Raw genomic sequence first — 25,444 nt, 5'->3', positions numbered from 1 at the left:
AAAGCACTTCATGACTCTGCACCTGACTACATCAAAGATCTTCTTCAAGTAAGGCACTGTCATTATCCTCTGCGTTCTACTGCCTCAACCTGACTCGTCATACCTAAATCTCCTACCACCCACTATGGCACCAGTCTTCCGGAACATGCCACCCAGCGACATCAGAAACATTCACTGTCTCGTTTCAAACTCATGTTAAGAAACTTCTGTTTACTGCAAGTTTCTAACACTGCTGTTATGGTAGAATTTTCTGCAGAGAGCTTCATTTTTTGTAGTATATTTTCTGTAGCATCTTGAGTAATGTAGTAGCAGGCATGATATATGTTCCTTGGAAAAAATGGTTGCGCTATTTTAAGGGCTGGACACTATTGGTAATTACTCAAAATAATTATTAGCATAAAACCTTACTTGGTAACAAGTAATGGAGAGCTGTTGATAGTATTAAACATTGTGAGAAACGGCTCCCTGAAGTAACATAGTTTTTGAGAAAGAAGTAATTTTCCACGAATTTGATATTTGAGACCTCAGAATTAGATTTTGAGGTCTCAAAATCAAGCATCTGAAAGCACACAATTTCATGTGACAAGGGTGTTTTTTTCTTTCATTATTTTCTCTTAACTTCGACAACCAATTAAGCTCAAATTTTCACAGGTTTTTTATTTTATGCATATGTTGAGATACACCAAGTGAGGACTTGTCTTTTACAATTACCAATAGTGTCCAGTGTCTTTAATAGACTTTTCAGGCTATTTTATCACAATTTTTATGAAGAAAAAAAAAGTAGGAGCAATTAAGTAGGAAGAATGTTAGTATTAGAAAGTGCGCTTTGTATCATACGTACATTTATTTATGTTCAGGGCCCAAGTTATAGAGCTGCATTTTATAAGCACAAAAACAAAATTATGCTTACCAGAATAAGGTACCAGCCACAATACTATGTCACATGTACAATTTGTGACTGGTATCCTGCTCATTTCTGCTTAAGCAGCTCCATGGAATTGAGCCCATATTTCTTAAAGCTTCTAAAGCAGAAAATATTGCCGACATTTGTTTTCAGCAGGACATTAATCACAAATTTTTTCATATGACATGGTAGTTTGGCCGGTAACCACATTCTGCTAAGCATAATTTTGTTGTGCTTATATTAGCAACTTTTTCTCTGTGAAATTAGGCCCAGTTGGGAACACACAAGTACAATGTACCACAAGTTGAAAACGCTATTGTTCACTCAATCTGCAGAGTGTAGGGTTACAATTCAGAGGCAGGTGTGGCCTAACAAGAAGCTTGATCTCTTAATCATCACATTCTGAACCAGTCACCGCAGTCTGGAGCGACACGTGACGAACTTGGTACATCTTGTGGTGGGTGTTGAGGGGGGTATCGAGGGTGTTAACGTGTATTGCTTGGAATGCGCCTCCATAGATGGATCAATCAATAAATGGACCTTATGCCTTGAATTGATGCGTCATCCCGCCACCATCTTTCATCATTGAGAGGGCAAGGCCATTTTTATCTCTTGCAAAGGGCACTTCCATTAGAAAATCTTACAGTCTATGAACTTTTTTTGAAAGGGGCATCAAGGCCAAGTCGAATGATGACACAATAGAATTGCACAGAGTTGTATGCGCAGCGTACAGCGTGGGCAATGAGAAACCTCCTTCTGACCTCTATGTGAGGGGGGCCTTACTCAAATGTGATCATGTGCATAGATTCTATTCTACATGGTTTGATATTACAATGACAGTTATTGTCAGCGTGCAACTTTGTGCATAGATTCTATTCTACATGGTTTGATATTACAATGACAGTTATTGTCAGTGTGCAACTCTGTAAATGCAGAGTGCGCAGGATGGGCCTATAAGAAACCTCCCTCTGACCGCTACGCGAGGGCACCCGACTCAAATAATATCATACATAAGGTATCTCCCAAATGGTTTGATATTATTTGTGACAGTAACTGTCAGTGATTCTCAAAAATGCATCCCTGTGGAGCATTTTCTTATTCTTTCCTTTGACCCTGCACTTAACAGTTTCCAATAGACTTTGAACACACAATTCTATGTGGAGCACCCAGGTCTTTAGAATTCCCCTATGGAGGTCTCTTGTTTTCCCTTCTTTGTTTTGTCCTCTGTCTTCATAAGGTACTGAAAATGAGCAGAGTTTTGAAACTCAACCCCTCCTCTATTAACTTTATGCGACCTAGCACTAGCAGCAAGCACTCTTGTGGAACAGATGAAATCCTTTCTCCAACCAACAGAGGAAAAATCTCAAAATTTGAGGCACATTTCCCAAACTTTGAGAAAACTGCAAAATTGTCTCAACTTGACAAGGTGAGTCATTGTGATTGGTTCTAGCTTACCTGTTAGTGACGATACCCCAAGCACCGTGCTTATTGGTCAAGATGTTGATGGTCTTCTGGAGTAGCTGGTTAGCAAAGATGTGGTCCCGCCTCCTCGCTGCCGTGATGAGGTGGTCACACATCTTTTCTTCTTCTTTGCACTCCATCGCAGACTGAGCGCACAAGGACTGAAACCAAATAAACAAAGACAATGAGATGGCATCTTGAACAGACATCGATGATAGCAGCCTCGCTGTCATGGGCAGCAAGCGTGCCGTATCGATACCTCTCCTAATTTAAAGGAACACGTTGCCTTGGATCGGTCGAGTTGGTCTTGAAAAACGTTTCTTATAAAATGCATATTGGTGGAAAGATGTTGTAAAAGTAGAGTACAATGATCCACACAAACATGCTTTGAAATTGCACCGTTCTCATTTACCTCGTCGACAAACAAGGTCAGCCATTTATGGAGGTCAAATATTTGACTCCCATAAATGGCCGACCGTGTTAGTTTCGCAAAATAAAAGGAAAACCGTGCAATTTCAAGGCAAACTTGTGTGGATCATTGTATTCTACTTTTAAAACATCTTTCTAACCATATGCATTTTATAACAAATGGTTACCAACGCTTTTTATAGACCAACTCGTCCAATCCAAGGCAACGTGTTCCTTTAACCCTGGTAGGGATGTACTGATTTTTAGTGAACCAACCCTAGGGGTTATGAGCTAGTAAGCCATGCTGGGAAAAAAATGGTGTTGCAAGATCGATTTTTCTGTTCTTCTTCAATACCTCAAACTCTGCGTGTTTTTGCACGTCTTCCGCACGGTGTCTGCTCAAGATGAACTCAGCCTCGTTTGCCACACGTAATAGATGGTCCCGCGTAGCGTGCGAGTAAATCCTGCCCTCGTTGACCAACTCGATGAACGCGAGCCCTGCGTGTTTCTGAATGGAATTCTGCCACTCCTGGGAGCAGAGCATCATGACTAATTCAATCACGGAGTTGGATGATTTCATACTCACAAGACCTTTAGAGGAGAAAAAAATACAAAATTATTAATGTTTTTATAAAGTTTGAAAAGGACAAACTGGTTAAAGACAAATGATTCAAGTTTAGATAAATATACATGTGTAACTAATTATATAAACTGGTTTGAAAAAAGAAAAATTTACTAGAGCAGGACTCAAACCTGTGACCACAAGATTTATGCCAGTGCTCTATCAACTGAGCTAACTATGTTGGCGGTCTCACTATTTTGTCAATATTTTTGTTCGGGGGGTCCCAGACAGAAGCCATACAACCTGTAAATGCTATATAGCCAGGTATCACACCAAAGTTTACGATACAATCGGGAAAGTGGCAGCAGAGGGATCACCTAAAGGGGATTCAACTTTTTATTTCAAATAACAAGTAATAAACCATATGGGTAAATTTGAAAATAATTTTGGGTCGACAGAGAAAAAACATATGTAATTTTTTCAGGAATTTTTGTTTATTTTGCAACTTTAAACATTCTAGAATGAACAGGGGTCGATTTCACAAAGAGTTAGGACTAGTCCTAACTTAGGACTAGTCCTAGGAGATATACAAATTGCATGGATAGTCCTAAGTTAGGACAGGTAACTGGTCCTAACTCGAGATAGACTACCGGTAGTCCTAAAACTCTTTGTGAAACCCACCCCAGGTGCACTAGAAATATAATAAATTACTATTATTAGTATCATCATCAAGTAAAATGTGATATCTCTATGTTTTCAACAAGAGCTTAAAGACAGTGGACACTATTGGTAATTACTCAAAATAATTAATAGCATAAAACCTTACTTGGTAACAAGTAATGGGGAGCTTTTGATAGTATAAAACATTGTGAGAAACGGCTAATTCTGAAGTTATTTTCCCCGAATTTGATTTTGAGACCTCAGAATTAGATTTTGAGGATCTGAAAGCACACAACTTCGTGTGACAAGGGTGTTTATTTCTTTTATTGTAATCTCGCAACTTCAACAACCAATTGAGCTCAAATTTTCATAGGTTTGTTATTTTATGCATATGTTGAGATACACCAAGTGAGAAGACTGGTCTTTGACAAATAAGGTCCAGTGTTTTTAATATCAACCCTCCTTTGTTTAAACAAATTTTATTCTTTTCATCTGTATCCTGTGTAGGTACAAAACATGATTTCACTTTTCAAAACTCTCTACACCGACAAATTTCTTCTGTCAACATCTTTGATAAAATGCAGACACGCTCTGCATTTTGAGTCAACTCCCCGCCTGTTTTGACGCTTATTGAAACCTGACCAATAAATCTACCCGGGAACCGCCAAAACCCTCTGGAAGACATTCCAAAAGTATAATCGTAGTCATAGAGGTGCTGCTGTAATCTCCGCCATTCACCTGCGTCAATGTTCCTCCGCTCCGGTCTGGGTTTTGTCCTCCCATGTATTGGATCAAATTAACAGTATGGAGTTAATAAGAACCCACAGTACAAATGTATTAGCACACCTCCTAAACTGTATCAAACACTCCACAGAGATTGCCGGTGCCTGCGTAGTGTTTTGTTGACACGCTGTGTGGTTGAGACTCGAACCTGGCGTTCATCAAGCAGACAGCTGGCGACATAACGAGACACTGGTGGAAAGCATCTTTCTTAAACCGAGTCTTACTTTCCCTGAGGAAGTGGAATTCCTGGGCGGAAGTTAATAAATTCTGCTTACCCCAAATAAACACCTTGTTTCATTTGACTGGACTGGCCAAATTGCAATATTTCTTTCCCCTCACGGTGGAAAAAGAAAATGTCAGTATACTAAATCAAGTCTTAGAACATGACCACACCCTGCTTTATTCTACTGCCGCGGAGTAGATAATCGGAGGTTCGGGAGACTTCTCAGTTCTGAAGAAACTGTCCTGCTTTTTAACTATTACCAGGGGGGATGGTATAGAAAAATAGACTGGACTAATACTATAGCTTATAGGATCGTAATTAACTGTACTGCCGCGGAGTCAGTTCTGAATTGGTCTCAACGTTTCGACTAGCTTGCTCTAGTCATCGTCAGGAGACTGTGACCACACCCTCTCGTCAAAATATGTTTCAAGTGTTATGCTTCGGAGAACATTGTAGTGTAACTCTACAAAACCAACTTTATAGAATGACAAACACCTTGTTTCATTTGACGGGACTGGCCAAATTTATGCCATATTTCTTTTCCCTGCAAAAAGACAGTCCCTACGGTAAATCAAGTCTCACAACATGACTACACCCTCTCGTCAAAATAGTACCTCTCAAGTATTCTGCATTTGAGGACGTCTTTTTGTCATTATAGAATGACAAACACCTGACATTTGACTGGACTGGCCAAAATGCCATATTTCTTTTCCCGGCAAAAAAACAGTCAGTACATTAAATCAAGTCTCACAACATGACTACACGTACATGTCAGAGTCTGTTTCTAGTGTTCTGCAGGCAATGGAGGAAATTGCAGGGTAACTCTTCGAAATAAACTTAATAGATGCAATACACCGACAAACACCTTGTTTCATTTGACTGGACTGACCAAGTTGCCATATTTCTTTTCCCCGCAAACACAACGTGACTACACCTATATGTCAGAGTCTGTTTCAAGTGTTCTGCAGGCAATGGAGGATATTGCAGGGTAACTCTTCGAAATAAACTTTATAAATGCAATACACCGACAAACACCTTGTTTCATTTGACTGGACTGACCAAATTGCCATAATCCTTTTCTGGCAAAAAGAGTCATGTACATTAAATCAAGGCTTATAACATGACTACACCCTCTCGTCAAAATACCTTTCAAGTGCATTTGAGGACATCAATCTGCATACAAAATTAACTTTTTAGTTGCAACAACTGACAAGGATTTTAATGGGTTTCTGATTGCAGAAATACTTAATACTGTGGTATCTTCAGCGTGGCATAAGTATAAACGTCATCTGATAACATTCAATGCATGAAGAAAGCTAGCAACAATATCCTGCATTATTTTAGATTATAACAAAAGTATTTTTGCAGCTGCCAATTTCATTCTCCATGCCTGGAATTTCATCTTTGAAAGCGCAAGGCTGTTCTCATTTTGAAAAGGGCACTTCTAATTAAGATTTCAATCTAAACAAAATTGAGTCAACTGGCAAAAAAAAAAGCTGCACAAGTGTGCACAGCTCTCTCACAAACTCCTGTGTTAAGTTTTTCAATAATAAATGTAATTTTTGGCAGTGTTTATAGGGTTGCCTTTTTTGTACCAAAAAGCGTTTGCGCTGATGCCCAAAGAAGTTAACTGCAGATGCTGTGACCATTGAGTTGTTTTTTGTTGTTGTTGTTGTTTTTTCTCTTCTGTTTCGTTGAAGATGAATTTAGTAGTGTATGCAATCGTTCTCAAAAGCATAGTTTATTGTACATTCATGTAAGTTGAAATTGGTGTCACAAACATGTCAATTTTGAAGTTCTTCTGTTCTCAGTTTTTGAAGAAGGAATAACCCTCTAATAATGATGATAATAACTAGTTCTCATATAGCGCAGTTTACAAAAAACAAATCAATGTACTTTACATAGTGCCATGGTTATTGGGACAATAACATTCCGTTAATCTTTCTCAGCTCCCTGGGGAGTATACAGCCCCGAGCTGCCGTGGCGCTCCGAAGGCTTTTTCATACACAATATCAACCTCTACCCATGTAGGTATCCATTTATGCCCCTTGGTGAAGGGAAGATAGTTATACATGTTGCTCAAGGACACAAGTGTCACGACCGGGATTCGAACCCACAATCCAATGACTAAACCACCAGAACATGAATTCGATGCTCTAACTCGCTCAGCCATGACACCCCCTCTACTAAAATGAATGGGTATCACTCGAAATTGCGTGGTTTTAGTTTTACCTCGTCGACTGACACGGTCGACCATTTATGGGAGTCAAATTTTTGACCGTGTTAGTCTCAAAGTAAAAGGAAAAACCACGCAATTTCGAGGCAAATTTGTGTGGATCATTGTATTCTACTTTTAAAATATCTTTCTAATTATATGCATTTTAGCTTTTCAAAGACCAACTCGACCGATCCAAGGCAACGTGTTCTTTTAACAGCCTTAGACATTGTGCAATGTTGCGTCAACATTCACCCCGACCCACCCATTTCCCAAGGTCTCTGTCCCGGCTCTGATAATCCAGGCTAGCAAAGTGACATCAGATCCCAATACAGAGCACCCGAATGCACCCACCTGGTCAATCATAAACTCATACAATCCATGGCTCTTATCAATAATAATAAATAACAGCAATTAAAAATATGACATTAGCAATCTGCGTGCATGTACAGTACATGTATGTGAGTTATTCGAGCAGAGGTCACGCACGTTTTTCAACAATGACACATTTGTGAGGGTGCCTGTCGTCCGACTCATTTTTTATTTATATCGGTTTATTTTCATGGTCAGAGAGTCACTTCAGGTCATCTTTCAAGCTAACTGGTTATCCTTATTATATCTCATGTGGTAATGACACCGTGGGACCCTGACTGGCACAGTGACCTGTAGGCTCAGGGATGTGATAGGCTGTTGAGAAGAAGAAAAAAAACTGAACCCTGAGCGCAAAGTGCAAAAGCATGCAAGCTCAAAAACTATTTATCTTTAGTTTTAAAAGCCCTACTCTGCAATCTGGGGAGTTATTACAGTGTATATGGTTATTAATTGTATCTCCATTTCTTTTAGAATTTGATCTTAAAAAAAGAACAAGAATAAAAAGAAAGGAAAAAACGATTTTTTTTTTTAAGTTTTTTTTTTTTGAGGGGGGGATAAAAAGAAATTCTGTTTTACATCCCTGTATGCCTGAAGGTACTTGAGCAGCGTTGTACTTGTAGAAAAGATGACAAAGAAATGCTCTGTTGATAGCGGAAAAACCCCAAACAGGGAAAACACAAGCAGTCTGGAGTTTAGTTCTTACTAAAGATAGTCCTTACTTAGATAGTCAAAGATAGTCCTTACTTAGGTCTAGTCCTAGGACTGTTTAGGAACTACGTTAAAACTTAAGGCTAGTCCTGTCATTGATTATCCCCGTGGAATACTGTACAGCTCAGGGGAGGCCCCCTAGGGGTTCCAGCTGCACATTTCAAGAATATCCCAGGGTTTTACCCCTTACCCCGACTCCGAAGCAGGGGTGGCCACACCCTAGGGCACGCTCATTTGCCCTGGCAGACCGAGGGCAGACCGAGGGCAGACCAAGGGCAGACCGAGGGCAGACCGAGGGCAGACCGAGGGCAGACCGAGAGCAGACCGGGGGCAGACCAGGGTAAAGCAATCATAGTGTGAAAAGGCTGGCCATTAGTTCTGCCTTCGATTTCACCAAACTCTTTCCTAACTTAGGATTAATCTTAGGACTTAGGACGAGTTCAGTTCCGTATCCGAAGATGTTAGGACGCAATGAACCCATCCTAAGTTAGGACGGATCACTCGTCCTCATCGAGATAGAATAAATCCTAGCGTTTAGTGAAATTGACTGCTGGGGAATATAGTAGTGTGAAAAGGGCTAACATCAATATCGATATCCCTGGTTCACCAACTCAGAAAAAGACAAACCCTCACCTTCAATAAGCAGTTCCTGCCCATGGCTCCCCAGCAGCGTCTTGGACAAAAACGGCGCAAAATCAATGAAAATCTCCCTCAGCAACGGTGCGGCCGTCTCCAACGCCTTGGTCAGTCTCTCCTCAACCGTTCCCTCCCCGAGGTAACAATCGTTGAATGAATTCACCGTTTGCGTCGTGCTCTCTAGGTCCAGGTTCTTTGGTCTCTCCTGAGGGGTTGCGTTTGCCTCACCCGGTGCGGCATTCGGTGGGACAGAGTGGTCCATGGGGAACGGTATGGGTGGATACGGAGGCTCGGGGTCGTCATTGGAGTTCTTGCGACTGTGGTTCTCCTCTTCCTCTGGGACCTCCGGGGTTGCTGTGGCTGTCCAGGGCCAGGTCTGGAGAGGACGCTTCTCTGCTTTTTAAAAAAGACGAAGAGGGTGACATGATTATTTACTAATCTGTACTCATTATATGCAATATAGCTCCATTCAAATCCTTGTAGACAAAATTTAGGGGAAAAAAAATACCCAAAACAAAGTGGGACAAGAAATATTTGAAAAAGAAACTCGTTTATTGAACTATATTAGAAGTATTGAAGCTGGAGTACTTGAAACCAATCACCCAATCTGAAAAGTCCAGCAACATCCTGCATGTTTGACACCTGCCTCTTTTTACATAGAAGTGTCCCCCACCCACATTCTTCTGGCTGTTAAGGCTCGGTCACACAGGCCCTGATAACGAGAACGATACTGAGAACGAAAACGAAAACGATAAAAATGCACACCCTTGATTGGTTGAATAAGCGTGGGCATATTCTGCGTGGAGCAATTCAACCAATCGAGGGCAAGGATTTTTATAATTCTCGTTTTCGTTCTCGTTCTCTGGGCCTTTGTAACCGGGCATTTACTGCTAATCACTAGGCAGGTATACCATGCCAGATATGTGGCAGAGGGTTTCCCCCCTAACGTTCCCATACTCTTTTCCTCTTGTACAGAAGTTTGCCCCCCCTTAAAATCCTCTAAAGAATTCCTGAGATTCCCAGAGCATCAAGAAGACACATTAGGTAGGGGGTAAACCATGACACATAAATGTTTCAAGGGGGTACTGCACATTTGTTATATGAGAAACTTACCCACTTTCTCCGAGGCCATAATAATAGACGAGATCGAGGCTGTATTCAAGGGTCCAGCAGCTCCATTCGCATCACCACCCTCATCCGGACTAGACTGTGCCGATCCATTTGGAGCACTACCGTTCATCTCCACTTTGCCGTTCAACTGCCTCACTTCAGCCTTCTCAGGGGCACCCGCATCGCCTTGCTCCTTGCCTTGCCCTTCTGGAGTGGGTCGGGCGACGGCGACAGAATGCTCTTTGTCCTCCTTGTTATCTTCGGCCGTTTCCTTTGATGGGATCTCCTCCGCCATCTTCTCCTTATTCCCGTTTTCGACGTTTTTTACATCCATCGACTCCTTCTCCGGCTCCGGCGAAAGATCCTTGGAGGAATTAACAGCGCCCTCTATTGTCTCTTCCTGAACGGCTTCTATGATGCGTTTCTCTTTTTGAAGCTCGTCCTCTTCCATTCCGGTCTGTGAGATTTCTGCTTCTCCTTCGATGACCCTGTTGTCCACATCGGGAGCGTCTTTGGATGTTAGAGGTTCATCTGAGTCTGGAATCTTTTCTTGAACCGTGTCGCTGTCCCTTTGAGGTGGGGTGCCTGGTTTGATAACCGGGGGCAGCTGATTGTCAGGCTTTGGTGTCTCAATCTTTTCAGCGAAATCTGTCCAATGAATATTAACGACAAATTAATGCAGCTTACATCAACAAAATTCATAGGCACCTCTGTTTAAACCATATGCATTGCTTGCTCTGGATTTACAAGCTGTTACTTTCCTCCATCTTTTTAGAATTTAAACGAGCAGGTGCACTGCACTCAAGCTTTGGTGTTTCTGACCAGCAGAATGTGGGCTTAAGTCATGGGCCCAATTTCATAAAGCCTGTAAGCACAATTTGCTTACCATGAAATTTCTTTCTTAATAAAAACAGGATTACCAACCAAATTTCCACATGATTTTCAGAATAAGCAAACAACAGCTGAAAGCCAGTAACAAGCAATATGCAACAAATTAAAATTTGGTTGGTAATCCTGTTTTTATCAAGGAAGAAATTTCATGCTAAGCAAATTTTAGTGCTCACAGGCTTTATGAAACTGGGCCCTGGTCCTTAAACGAGACACTAAACCATTAATGCTTCAGTATTTGGATTGGACATAAAGCCGTCTTTTGGATAGGACATAAAGCCGCAAGTCTTATGTAATACACGTCAAAGAACCTAGTACACTTATTGTTAAGAGAAGGGGTTCTCTTTAATAATAACTAGTTCTTATATAAGCGCATTTCACAATAACATAAAATAAAAAAACTGTAAACAATTAATGTGCCCATAGGATCACTTTATCACTAAAATATAGTACAAGGAAGGATTAAAGCTCACCATTCTCTGTGGATGGCTTCTCTTGGGGAGTACCAGCCAAACTACTTTCCTCCGTCGAATTACCCTCCTTCTCCTTCATGACCTCCGGTTTGGGTGTTGCCTCCTTCTTTGGTTCTTCCTTTATTGACGGCTTCTTCGCAAGGCGTGTTAAGACCGTCTGTGTGCCTCTGTGTTCTGATGGCGTGTCCGAGGCCAGAGATTGGCTGCTGGCTGCGTGGCTAGGCTGCTGACGGAGGGAGTTTTGGCGCGAGCGCGAGGATGGCGTTGATGATCCCACTTCGTTGTCTAGGATGTCACGGTAGCGAGCGACCATGAGAACGGAGATGAAGTAGACAATGGCAAGGGCAAGGAACTGGGCTTGCTTGCTTTCCTCCTGATAAAAGAATTAGAACACACAAAATTACTTACGAAGGAAAATCTTTCCATTTCAAAAGAAATATTTAAATCTTACTTTGAGAATGAATTCAGGGGAATGAACCTGAAAACAATCTTAAAACAGTATTTAAAATCTGCTGGAATTATCAACTGCATTTTTTGTCAACAAAAAAGTGGGTCTGTACATTCTAAAGAAGAATTTTTGCATCAGACAAAGCATCAAATTCAACGTTGTTTTGATTGAACATCATCAAAATTCAGGAATAAACGTTTTAAAAATTTTTAAAAAAAATGTAAAAACCCATATGATTTTGACCAAATTCGTAAATAAAATGCTGTTTGAACCAATCTCAAATGAGGCTTTAACTTATAAATTGTATACCCACTTTCTTAAGAGTGAATCACAAAACTGAATTTGACCATGAAGCCCACTTTTTAACGACACACACAAAGACTGACCAAGGAAAGAAAAAAAAGAGTTCACAGAATAAAAACCCACCACATCTCTGTAGACAACTGCCCTCAGTCGATGAACGTCCATATCTTGCAATAACCGCCCGAGATCTTTGATGGGCGACATCGGGCCAGCCAGGTGCTCCACGATATTCTAACCAATCACAATTCGGAGGGAAAAACAATGACACTTTAGAAAAACAACAAGTTGAATATCATGGATGTTGTTTGCAAAAAAAGGAGGATTAATTCTTGTTAGAGACTTGGTGAGGTGCAAAGTGTGTGAAGCTGAGGAGAAGTGCCCTGTGCAGTGTGAAGCTGGTTAATATAAAACAACCATGATAAAATATAACCAGGTTAAAATAAACACAATACACCAGAGAGAAAAAAAGACACATCAGGATCTTTACCCTAAAAATCAAACTTTGATTAATTAGCTTTACAAAGATAAAGTTTAAAGTGGCACAATTAATTGTTGGTTATGAACCAATAATTGTTTATCACAGCTGGTTATGGTAGAGTGTTTTTGTTTTGTTTTGCTTTTTAATTCTGATATTGAAGCCAAGAAATCTCTGAACCTAAGCGAACTGTTTATCACTATACCAGCCAAGAACCCCTTTGAGAGACGACTAAGATAATGTTAAAAGTGGCACAATTAATTGTTGGTTATGAACCAATAAATGTTAATTAGAGTGTTTTTGTTTTGTTTTGCTTTTTGTAGTGAAGCCAATGATTTTTAGAACCTAAGCGAACTTTTTATCACTTTACTTGCCAAAAACCCCCTTTAGAGAAGACAAAGATAATTTTAAAAGTGGCACAATTAATTGTTGGTTATGAACCAATAAATTGTTATCACAGCAGAGCACGCTAGGGTGGTTTTGTTTTGTTTTGCTTTTTGTAGTGAAGCCAATGATTTTTAGAACCTAGCGAACTTTTTATCACTCTACTAGCCAAGAACCCCTTTGAGAGAAGACAAAGATAATGTTAAAAGTGGCACAATTAATTGTTGGTTTTGAAACAATCATTTTGACCACAGAAGATCACGGTAGAGTATTTTTGTGTTTTTTTAATTCTGGTATTGAAGCCAAGGATTCTCAAATGTTTAATCTCTATACTAGCAAAGAACCCCATTAATAAAAGACAAAGCTTCAGAGTTAATTGTTGCTTATAAAATTACAATTTTTTACCAAAGCAGGGCATCATTGAGTGTTTTTGTTTTGCTTTGTCTTTTAATTATAGTATTGAAGGCAAGAATTCTCAAAAAAGCAAAGTTAATCAATCTAGTCAAGAGCACGTGGAGAGAGGACAAAGAAGGAAGTTTCAGTTTTAGATGAGGGAGGAAAACCCCAGATTATTATTTTAGGGCAAAACCCATCAGGTATGGATTGAAAACCCAATCCATGTAGTGACCCGGACAGGATTCGAAGCAGTGTCCTGGAAGTGGAAGGCAAGAAAAGAAACCGCTTGTGCCCTTTAAATGTTTCAGCAAGCAGATCAGTATTATCCTTATCATGGCGGTTGATTTGACTCAAGAAAACTTCATAAAACTAGTTGTGCTCAACATTTAGCAATAGTTAAAGGCAGTGGACACTATTGGTAATTGTCGAAGACTAGCTTTCACAGTTGGTGTATCTCAACATATGCATAAAATAACAAACCTGTGAAAATTTGAGCTCAATCGGTCATCGAACTTGCGAGATAATAATGAAAGAAAAAAACACCCCTGTCACACGAAGTTGTGTGCGTTTAGATGGTTGATTTCGAGACCTCAAGTTCTAAATCTGAGGTATTGAAATCAAATTCGTGGAAATTAATTCTTTCTCGGAAACTATGGCATTTCAGAGGGAGCTGTTTCTCACAATGTTTTATACCATCAACCTCTCCCCATTACTCGTCACCAAGAAAGGTTCTGAGCTAATAATTATTTTGAGTGATTACCAATAGTGTCCACTGCAAGTAAGAGGCACTTCTATGAGGAAATTTGTATTGGAAAGGGGCATCCGCAGCAAAAGCACAAGGCACCATAGCACTTGCTGCGGGTGCTGTAGGTTATTTCTATGCATGTTACTTTTATTTTGATTTAAAAAAAAAAAGTATATATCTATCTGTCCATCTTCGATTGAGAGTAGAAATGTAAAAAAGCAACCGGAATGACTGAAGTTGTCAAAAATACTTTAACAACCAAAAGAGTGCAAAATACATCATAGTTGGGGTTTTTATACAGAAAAACATGTACAATGTAAAACAGTTCAGTGCATCAACCAAAGTCAACAAAGTCTACACAAAATCTGTGCATTGTCTTTAATTTCAATTTCTTAAACCTGCAGAAATGGTAACATATACATGTATATATGTACACAGACATCAAGGGGGGGGGTTCCCTTGAACAATTGTATTATACATAGAGAAAGACTCTGCTAGGGTCGAAACGTCAGGCCATTAACTTATTTTTGCATACATAGAATTAAGTCCAAACATCAATTATTCGAATGCTCTAGCCCCCCCCCCCCCCCTCATCACCAAAGTCAAATTTGCATAACAACGAAAGAGCTATCATTCTTTTGTATTGATCTTAAAAAAAGGTACATGACATAAATGCTTATTTCATGTGTAGCACATGTAATTTTTGTTGTATTTTGAGCTTTTATTATCACAATAAAGAAGGTAAATCATCCTCAATGCAGCTGTGAAGCTGAATTGCAAAACCCAGCTACATCGTGTTCAAACCACAAGCATGTTTTAAAGGTGCCTTTTGGCAGCAAGCCATATCGACCCATATGTTTTTTCTGGAGGGAGGAAAGCAAACTCTTGTGGCATAGGCGGGAACCAATGCACAAATCTACTCACATATGGCCCTAGCTGGGAATCGAACCAGGGCCACAGTGGTGAGAGGCGAGCGCTTTTAGCACTAGCCAACCATGGATACACAAAATGGGTATAAACTAGAATGATACATGTATGTGATGAAGATGATTTGGTTAATAGAGGAAGGTGTTTTTATGAAGTTTATGAAATGCGGTTAATCGTGGTGATGAAATTAATTTCTTGGCGGCATGATATTAGTGTTTAATCCACCAAATATAACTAATCCAACAAGTGGAGGGGAAAAAAAAAATGAAAATCCATCGAACTAAAGAAGAGAAAATAGGAGAGTATGATGATGTGCATTATACCTTCATAACCGATGAATACTTTCCCTGTAACTACAAAATGATAGAAAATGCAAAACAAACAAAAATGGAGAAAATGAAAATCGGATGGGAACTCAGAGTCAACATGCAGATGAAAATATGACACACAGACAAGGCAGCAAACTTTACATGCTTTATCTCATGTGGGGGGGGGGGATGCTGTTCTATTGTGTCTTTTTGGCATTGAAGTGTAAGTTCTTTTTGTGTTATAGAATCAAATCTTCCTCTCAGATCTGGTGAGCCTTTCCAAAGAAATGAATTCGAGCAGGCCCATAACTGGGAGGGGTGGGGGGGGAAGACGCCCCCTGACATCCATTTAACCCCCCCCCCCCCCCCACCCCCCAAAAAAATCCCCCAAATTGTTTTAAAATAGTGTGTACATCCCCTCAGACTTTCCCTTGAACCGCTCCATGACTGGCGGGGTTAACAAACCAATGTACAATTTCTTTCATAATTCGAGCCCCTCCACCAATAAAAATTAAAAACTGGTTATGGGCCTCAATTCAACAAAATCAGGGGGAAAAAATGCATCATGAACCCCGTTTTTCAAATGGTAAATTATAAGAAGCTAATTTCGATCCAGTTTAATGGCACATCCGTGCAGATGATTGCATAACTATGGAAAACAAAACAAAATCATACACTATATAACATCATGCATGAAAAGCTGAGTTATTTCATAATAACACAGTCTGACAAAATGTTGGAAATGGATTCAGAGAAAAAACGTTTCAGAAAGAGTTCGTAAAGTTAAAGATTTTCAATACAGGTACAAAATAACCAACATCTTCCAATGGACATTTATACACCACAGCTAAAAAATGGATTCGGGCGAAGCTAGTATGGGAATGGGTAAGAAAAACCAGCCAAATTTAAACAACTTTTTTGAATTGTTGCATCAATTTTTGTTAGCAGCTGGGTCAAATTAAGGTTAACTTAAGGAGAGACATACATATGCTCACCCTTTTCCGGGCGCCTGCCGTTAGTTTTAAACCGATAGGCTGTGTGCGTCCGTTTGTTAAGACATTAATTAAAGACAAGTCAGGTCAGTAAATCAGGTTTCCTGAAATTCTAAATACATTCCTAAAGTCTCCAAAGATTCCACAACCTTTTGAGTGGGTTTTTTGAAACTTTGAGAAGTTTGCGGTTGCACCATGTTAAAATCTCTTTTGAGTAGTGTTGGTTCTGAAAAGAACCGATGGTTGCATGGTGTTACCGCAAACATCTATTAACTTTTGGAGTCTATACACAATCAACCTTATTCCTATGTAAATAATCTATATTTTATGATATAAAAACTCTGCTGGACTTAATTATCCCCCAAAAAGCAAGTCTCTGTGATGGTTTGAGTAACTGGGTGAGGTCAATTGATTATTATTTGTGTAAGTTATGAAAGGTGCAAACAATTCTTGACTTTTCATTTGCATCTGTATACTGAGCTAGTAACCGAGTGTGTATACTGAGTTTGTGTGCAGCAAATAAGATTAAATAAATAAATGAAATAAAGAAATATGAATGTAAACCATACAAAGCAAAAGCTCTTATGTTTTCTACTAAAACAAACATCCACTATAAATGATATAGGTTTTCTCGGTCAATTTCGGCAAATGTGCAGCCAATTTAACCACCAAGCTATTCTATTTCTAGCGAAATCGAATGCTACTGAAAAGGGTCATTCGATTTCGTTTTATGATTGGTCAAATGTAATGTTGCGTCATTCGATTTAACAAAATAATCACTCAATTTAACAATTCATCAAAGCAGCATTCAAATTCGCAGACGCTTCTTGAGGCATGTGTGTCACAAAAAAGAATGATGATATGCTAAATTGAACAGAGTGCTACAGGAATTTGACTCGATTCAAAACGAAATCGACTGCAGAGGCAAAACAGCTTGAATTCGAACGCATGAAGAATAAAAATTAACTGCTCATTTGCCGAATTTGACCGAGAAAACCTATATCAAAATTGTAATGTCATAAGAAATGTTCTTATACATTAGAATACCATTTGAAACCTTTGGTTTTTGAGCGGTTTTGTCCAAGCAAGAAGAATAACCCGAGAAACAATCTGAGAAACGTTTCATGCTAAAAATATTTCTCAGATTGAAATGATTTGTGAATCCCTCGCTCTAAAACCACATTCCTTGGAAGGGAATTGCACCTCATACATTATCAACAGCTGCAGTTCTTCTTAATAAGTAAGTTTTTGTGGTCATTAATTTTTGGAGTAAACACCATAGGTATACCCTGCCTTTAAAAGAACACCTTGCCTTGGATCGGTCGAGTTGGTCTTTGAAAAGCGTTATGGTTAGAAAGATATTTAAAAAGTAGAATATACATGTATCCACACAAGTGTCACTCGAAATTGCGCGGTTTTCCTTTTACAGCATGAAATTAACACGGTTGGCCTTTTTATTGAGTCAAAAGTTTGATTCCACAAAATGGCTGACCATGTTTCTTTGCGACATAAAAGGAAAACCCTGCAATTTCACGGCATGTTTGTGTGGATCATTATATTCTACTTTTAAATTATCTATCTAAACATATGCGTTTCATAACAAATGGCTTCAAACACGCTTTTCAAAGACCAACTCAACCGATCCAAGGCAACGTGTTACTTTTAGAGAATCTAGAAAAAAAAATTACTATTCTGAAACCAATAGACGTGTGATTCAATCATTTGTGTTGTTCTTGGATATTGATGTTTAAACCAGAACGATTAGATCAAACAAAATAACAAAAAGTTGGAATTAGTTGTTCATCTGTTGTTATCGATTGTCTTTTTTAGGGACGTGGTAAACTACTTAGCAGTTAGAGTTCTAATGGGTACTTAAAATTAGTACAAAATAAAACGCCAACTCTAAAATCATTCCTTGTCATTAGGGTGTGCATGTGTTTGTTACTGACGTGGAGTGGGTAGGACGGTTGTCATGAATGAATGAGGACTGATCAGTGATGACAATAAATAGTTCCCACGAGGCGTCAAACAGTCCGGCCATCTTTACGGGCAAATTCACTATTTCTTGTACGAACAACTATAAGCAAGTTTGAGTGCGCACTTTTTAGTCGACCCGTGATTGACAACTGAAGAGCAACATACATGCGCAATCACTCAAACAACTTGTTTGGAAGTGAAGTCTACCATCGGTACATTATTCAATACCTCCATTGCATTCCGCCTTTTTGCTATAGTATCACTGGTTCCCTTCTGCACTTTACACATGTTAGCATGTCGAGCGCATCAATTTCACGTGCGACTCCCAGGAGTTTGTTAAAATTCTGTGCAAAATTAGTCTTTGAGCCACTCAGCTAAATAGAGTACTGCCTTTACAAATCTCAACGGTAACATCCAAATTGCCCGTAAAGATGGCGTCTATTTGGGAACTATCTATCTATTGGAATCACACACATGCAATGAGATGATTACGGAGCTATCTTCCAACAATTCTCTTCATTCTTTACTTTGGTCAAATCTAGTTGAAGTCTGCAATTTTCCTAAAATGTACTCTCATATTTTGGTTGACATACTTTCATTTTAAAGCAAAAAAAAATCTCCCTATTATTCAGACTATACTTAATAAAAAGAAAGTTTGTTTTTGATATTTCACCGAACAACCCATACAAGGCATGATAATTAGTTTGAGGAAACAATTTTGAACAATTTTTTTCCAGTACATGGACTGACCTACATGTACACATGGTGTATGCTGTAATAGACTAATCAGACAAGATAATTGGAAAACAGACGAAGAATTTCATGCTTGCCATACCCAGCTAGTACACGCTTATATACTTTCATACGTGCAGCTTTTTTACTGAGATGCATCGTGAATCAACTAGAGTAAAGCCAGGTTCATATTTCCTGCAAATGCAAATGCGAAACTACTTTTGCATCACAATTTCACAATGAATATTTCACAAACAGTTGAACTTTGTTCAACTCCTGCGAAACATTCGCTGCGAAAAAAAACGGCCATGTGACGTCAAAATTAACGCCGCATTCGCATTCGCATTCGCAGGAAGTATGAACACTTTCAAAATCCTTCAAAATAGCCGTCTCTTAAAACAGACAACTTGATTATTATTAGTATCTCACGTCATTCCACCTTATCCTCGACTACTCATTGAGACATGAGTTGACTTTCGACCCTTAAACCTTACCCTTGCTGACGGCTGAGTAGCATTAATGAGAGTTTGGATGCGACCGGTTGGACTGGTAGGCTCACTGAGGTTGATGCTGCTCAAGCTGACATGGCTGGAGTTTGGCGAGGGCTGCGTCCTGAAGCGACACTCCAAGACATTACGGATGGCACAGAAGGTAGCTGTTGGGAACAGGTCAGGTGAAAAGTTTTATAAACAATAAACAGGCAGGAATTATTATTTGGAAATGACGCAGATAATTTGGGTTCAATGACTGCCAGAGTCCATTAATTGATGCTATTGGACAGGCCTATCCAATATTAACTACCCAACTCAATGAGGAATTACCACTACATGGTGTAACCGCAAACCTTACTAAATAACAAACAAAAACATGTTCCCAAGTTAAATGAAATGGATCACTGTGTGTGTGGTATTTTAACGCTTTTGGGTTGACAGGGGAAAAATGCCCAGAGCGGGACTCGAACCTGCACACCTGCGGCCTCCAGATAAACATGCCAGTGCTCTACCAACTGGGTTTTTGAGCTTACAGGCTTTTGTGGGGGAAAAAACAATTTGTGTGTTTGTGTATAGCTTTTGTCTGTTTAGGGTTAATTCCAATTTTCTTAACTGTGTAAAAACTTTGTAAATTTGAATGTTATTCAGATTAAAATAAACCATTAGTAGTAAAATAACAAATAATAATTAATGAAATTATGCAGTGAATTAAAACTTACTGAGTCTGAGGCACTGCCTCAGGATACCTCCTCGTGGCATATTCTTCTCAACCTCTAGCTCTCCAAAGTTCTGATTACTCGCAAACACCAAGACGTCTACCAAGTTCATGATACGATTGATAAAGGATATCCCAACCTCTAGCGGTAGGCCCTGCGTTGGCTCAATCACGTCTGGCTCATGCTGTGGAGACAAAAACAAATTACTTTGTGTCAAGATTGACATTATAAAAAAAACATTAAAGAGGGTCTCTAAGTTCAATTTGGGGGTTTGAGATGTACATGTACTCATTTTCCAATAGATAGAATCCTCATGAAAAGTTTCTAAAAATGGTGTAAATTGTCATTTTTTTATTTTATACTCTTTCAGAGTGATACATTTTTATACATGACGTCATCGGACATCAAAGACAAATGAGTCTAGTACATTCTAAAGAGAATTTTGTGCACCAGTCAAAGTGTACCATTCAATGCCTTTTTGATTGAACATCAATTAAATTCAGGATTGAACTAAAAATTCTCTGCACACAAATGTGCGCTTGTATGAAATGTGATGTCATCGAATGTTTATGGATTTTGACAAAAATGTCATTCAAAGGCTATCAAACACCACTGCACTTTACACTTTTTTTAACATGAGGTTAGCGGTTATAGACTTGTAGTTCCCCCCCCCACCCCCCCCCATTTTCATTAGGACTCTGTCTGTTAGAAAATGGGTGGATCACAGAACTGAGTTTAACCTTGAATCCCCCTCTTTAAAGCAATTTGGCTTTTGGTTTGTTACAAAAAAACAGTTAGTTAGGTCTCATCACACATGCTGCATAACTCAATATTCATTCTGTATTAAGTAAGTTATTAACGGAATCAATGTGTGGTGAAGAGGTTTTCAACTAGTGGTTTAATCCCAATGAGGCCTTGTTCTTGATAATTTTACAGAGACGAAGTCGAGGTAAATTATCAAGAACCAGGCCTCGGCGGGTTTAAACCACTAGTTGAAAACCGATTCAACTCACTTTGATTCCCATTCATAAATACCTTTTCGGTCAAAAACGTCAACACTTTTTGGTCAAAAAGTAAAATAAATGCAAAAATTATAATTGTTTAATGATTTCTTTCAACACATCACCCCTCCAGCTATGAAATGGTAAAGCCCTCCGCCGCCCTCGGTTAAACAACTCCTTATAAGGGAATGCTGTGCGCATCGCGCGTATCGCGTGATGTGGCACAACTGTATCAGCCGTTGCCCTCGACCAATAGGAATGAAGAAACTGTCTTATAAGAACAGGTGCAAGCTTGCGTGTCACGCCCATGTTTCAACACTTTTTACTGGTCATAAACAAAGGTTTAGACACACCCACGTGACGCGCTCTCCACCAATAGGAATAGCGAAACTGTCTGAGGTATTTATGAACAAGATGTTATACAGCGGTGATCAAAGGCCTTTTATTAGTTAGCAAAACAGTTCAACACAACTTAAAACTCTAAAGGATGAGAAACAAAAGTACATGCCAGTCTCTATTCCAGGTTAATGCCTGTGCATGCGACATAATGGATTGTCCCAGGGTGTAATTTTACATCAGCCAGTCAACTGACAAAAAAAACAAAAAAAGGACCTTTCAAAATTGTTCCGCACATTCACAATTGGCCTTCATAATTTAGTTTGGTAAAATTTGGCCGACAAAGATGTCATCCAACATGAAGTAAACAATAATTCGTAGCAAAATAGTGCATTATCTTCATTCCAAAAAAAAATAAGCCTGAGCATATTTGTTGCTTATAATATAATAATAATAATAACAAATTCTTATGTAGTGCATTTCACAATAAAACGCATCACTGCGCTTTACATTAGGCCCCTGGTCATTGGGCTGATAACATCCATGTAATCTTTCTCAGCTTCCATTAGGGAGTATAGAGCCCTGAGCTGCCGTGGCGCTCAGAAAGCTTTATCATTCACAATATCAACCTCTACCCTCGCAGGTACCCATTTATACCCCTGGGTGAAGAGAAGCAATTATAGTTAAGTATCTTGCTCACGACCAGGATTCGAACCTACACTCCGGTGACTTGGCATCAGAATTTGAATTCGATGCTCTTAACCACTCTGCCTTGACACTCTACAACCTCATTGTCTCTATCAGGCTCATTCCAACATGCTCTTCTCCTAACGTGTGAGTTAGGCCGTGTCCGAAACGACGACTTTGGCTACAGCTACGTCTAGATTAGCACGTCTGCCAGTGTTGAAGAATAGGCAGACGCGCGCGATCTAGCAGTAGCTGTAGCCTAAGTCGCTGTTTCGGACACGGCCTTAGATTTGAACAATGTCTGGTACAATGGCTTGCTAAGACAAAAGTTACCCCTTAAATTTAAATAACAATTTTTCTAACGGCCTGATGTTGATTTTAAACTCCTCAGACTATAGAGACATCGATATGGCACATGACTCGAGGCAAGCATCTGCAAAGCTTGCCCCTTTTTTCTTAGTCTGGTTGTGAAGCAAGGGCTCTCATTAAAGAGAACTTATTCACTGTACTAGCAAAGAACCCAATGGAAAGAAGACAAGGAAGGAAGTTTCAGTTTGTGGGAGAGAACCCCTGAGAATAATTTGAGGGGAAACCATCGTAGTCAGGTAGGGACTGAAAACCACATCCACAAGGTGCCTAGAGGTGGACGGCGACAAAAGATACCACTACATCGACCCGACCACACAACCAAGTTGACACAGAAACTGTCTCTACAGCCTGAGGAATTGAAATTTTAAGCAGTAATTTCTGCCAAATCAAGTCATTATACCAATATTTGTTGAATCTAACTCGCAAATGTCTTCTTGCATTCACACTATGATCAGCCATGCAAGACTTACATGCCACCAACGATAGTACAGAGGATTGGCAATTAGAAGATGACCCTTGGAATGTGAAATGAATAAGTAAACATCAATGAAATTAAACACAAAATAAGTAAATACCCAAATGTAACTTTTTGATTGTAAGTCAAAGAGATTTTGTCTAACAATTAGGGAGATATTTAGAGTTACATTCAACAAAATAGGGAAGAAGTTTCCATAACCAGGGAGATTTTGTCTAACAATTAGTGAGATATTTAGAGTTACATTCAACATAATAGGGAATAAGTTTCCATAACCAGGGAGATTTTGACTAACAATCAGGGAGATATTTAGAGTTACATTCAACATAATAGGGAAGAAATTTCCATAACCAGGGAGATTTTGTCTAACAATTAGGGAGATATGTAGAGTTATATTCAACATAGTAGGGAAGAAGTTTCCATAACCACGGAGATTTTGACTAACAATCAGGGAGATATTTAGAGTTACATTCAACAAAATAGGGAAGAAGTTTCCATAACCAGGGAGATTTTGTCTAACAATTAGGGAGATATTTAGAATTACATTCAACATAATAGGGAAGAAGTTTCCATAACCAGGGAGATTTTGTCTAACAAGTAGGGAGATATGTAGAGTTATATTCAACATAGTAGGGAAGAAGTTTCCATAACCACGGAGATTTTGACTAACAATCAGGGAGATATTTAGAGTTACATTCAACAAAATAGGGAAGAAGTTTCCATAACCAGGGAGATTTTGACTGACAATTAGGGAGATATTTAGAGTTACATTCAACAAAATAGGGAAGAAGTTTCCATAACCAGGGAGATTTTGTCTAACAAGTAGGGAGATATGTAGAGTTATATTCAACATAGTAGGGAAGAAGTTTCCATAACCAGGGAGATTTTGTCTAACAAGTAGGGAGATATTTAAAATTACATTCAACAAAATAGGGAACAAGTTTCCATCATCAGGGAGATTTTCAAATTTTGTTTAGCAGAACATGGAAAGATTGGTCTATTTTCAGGGAATTGTCAGGGCAGCTCTGCATATAAAACACTGATCATGTGTGCCAAAAAAAATTTATATTTCGCTACACACTCAAGAAGAAGAGAACTTGTATTTATTCCCTGAGTTTTGCTCTGTCTTTTCAGATGCCTGTTATCCCATAAATGTCTTCAACACATCTGAAGACCAACAGCTTCTGTTTGAAACGTCAAGACCACACAAAATCTTTTTAGAGCCACCATTGCTCTCAAAAGAGATTTTACACGTTTATATCCGGAAGTTTACTCATTATAATTCATTCTTACATCTGAACAACCTCAAGTGGGCTAAAGAACTTTTTGTTTTTACATACTGATCGATTGAAATTTAATTAGATGGACTTCTGGAGAAAGCCTTCTGGAGAATGCCTTCTCCAGAAGACGATCAGAGCATACTGATCGAAACGTCAAGTTGAAACCAACGGTTCTTTTCAGAACCACCCCAACTAATTAGAGATAGTCATTACATATCGTATTTCCACCGTGCAAAGTTTCAAATCCTACTTAGATAGACTTCCTACATCTCTACACTTTAGGATGATACATGTATATTAAAAAATCTTACACTTCTTGATGTTGCAGAGGAGAGCATTGGGAGGATTCCTCCTGATGAATAGATGAGGTTATCCATGATCTGAGACACCATCTGAGTCACATTCTGCACGAAGATTGTGTTCTCTGCAGCATTCACATAGTCGATAACAGTTTTTGTGTTATTGCTATTAAATATAACAAAACAAAAACAATACATGTACATTGGTTTTGAGGTAATGCTTGGTAGGGTTTCAATAGCCCTGTTTACTTTGTATCTCTTATCCCTGTGGAATACAGCCCTTGGACTTTTTTTAACCAACGATTACCCCTTTCACACTGTGTCCTTATTCCCCATGTCAAGAATACCCCCGGGTTTTACCGCTTACCCCTACTCCAGAGCAGGGGTGGCTATTCCCCAGGGTTTGCCCATTTGCCGGGCAGACTGGGGGAAGACAGGGGTCAAAGTGTTCGGAGTATGAAAAGGCCAGCTGTTATTCCCCAGTGGCAACCCCAAAAATAGAGTAGTGTAAAATAGGGTTATGGATAACAAAACAAAATAAAAATAAAAGCATGACCGCTTGTGATAAACTGCAAAATGTATTAACTTTTACTCCATGATTTCATTCATGGAAAGCGTGCGCCTCATCCAAAGGCGCTGGAATGGGCTCAAAAATGCACATGTGCACTGGACCATTCCCCTGACCTAAAAACCATTTGCA

General features: G+C 39.2%; 1 protein-coding gene across 7 annotated transcripts in view; it reads right to left on the bottom strand.

The window, feature by feature from the left end:
* LOC139936110 (neurobeachin-like) overlaps positions 1-25,444 on the bottom strand; it is a 277,304-nt gene that overhangs the window by 173,367 nt on the left and 78,493 nt on the right. For 3 of the 7 annotated variants that reach the window (XM_071930832.1, XM_071930837.1, XM_071930836.1), the window contains exons 25-34: positions 24,757-24,910; positions 20,301-20,481; positions 19,585-19,745; positions 16,385-16,423; positions 12,278-12,385; positions 11,404-11,776; positions 10,046-10,690; positions 8,930-9,328; positions 3,129-3,364; positions 2,360-2,526 (exon numbers count right to left, since the gene is read on the bottom strand). In XM_071930832.1, coding sequence (XP_071786933.1) covers positions 2,360-2,526; positions 3,129-3,364; positions 8,930-9,328; positions 10,046-10,690; positions 11,404-11,776; positions 12,278-12,385; positions 16,385-16,423; positions 19,585-19,745; positions 20,301-20,481; positions 24,757-24,910 — 2,463 coding nt within the window. Of the gene's footprint in view, positions 1-2,359; positions 2,527-3,128; positions 3,365-8,929; positions 9,329-10,045; positions 10,691-11,403; positions 11,777-12,277; positions 12,386-15,404; positions 15,435-16,384; positions 16,424-19,584; positions 19,746-20,300; positions 20,482-24,756; positions 24,911-25,444 lie in introns of all 7 variants that reach the window. The other 4 variants (XM_071930833.1, XM_071930834.1, XM_071930835.1 and 1 more) reach the window with 4 other exon arrangements.

The sequence above is a fragment of the Asterias amurensis genome, chromosome 4 (genome assembly GCF_032118995.1).
Source record: "Asterias amurensis chromosome 4, ASM3211899v1".
NCBI lineage: Eukaryota > Metazoa > Echinodermata > Asteroidea > Forcipulatida > Asteriidae > Asterias > Asterias amurensis.
Note: the sequence above shows the minus strand (reverse complement) of the source record. Positions and strands in the feature narration are given on the sequence as shown.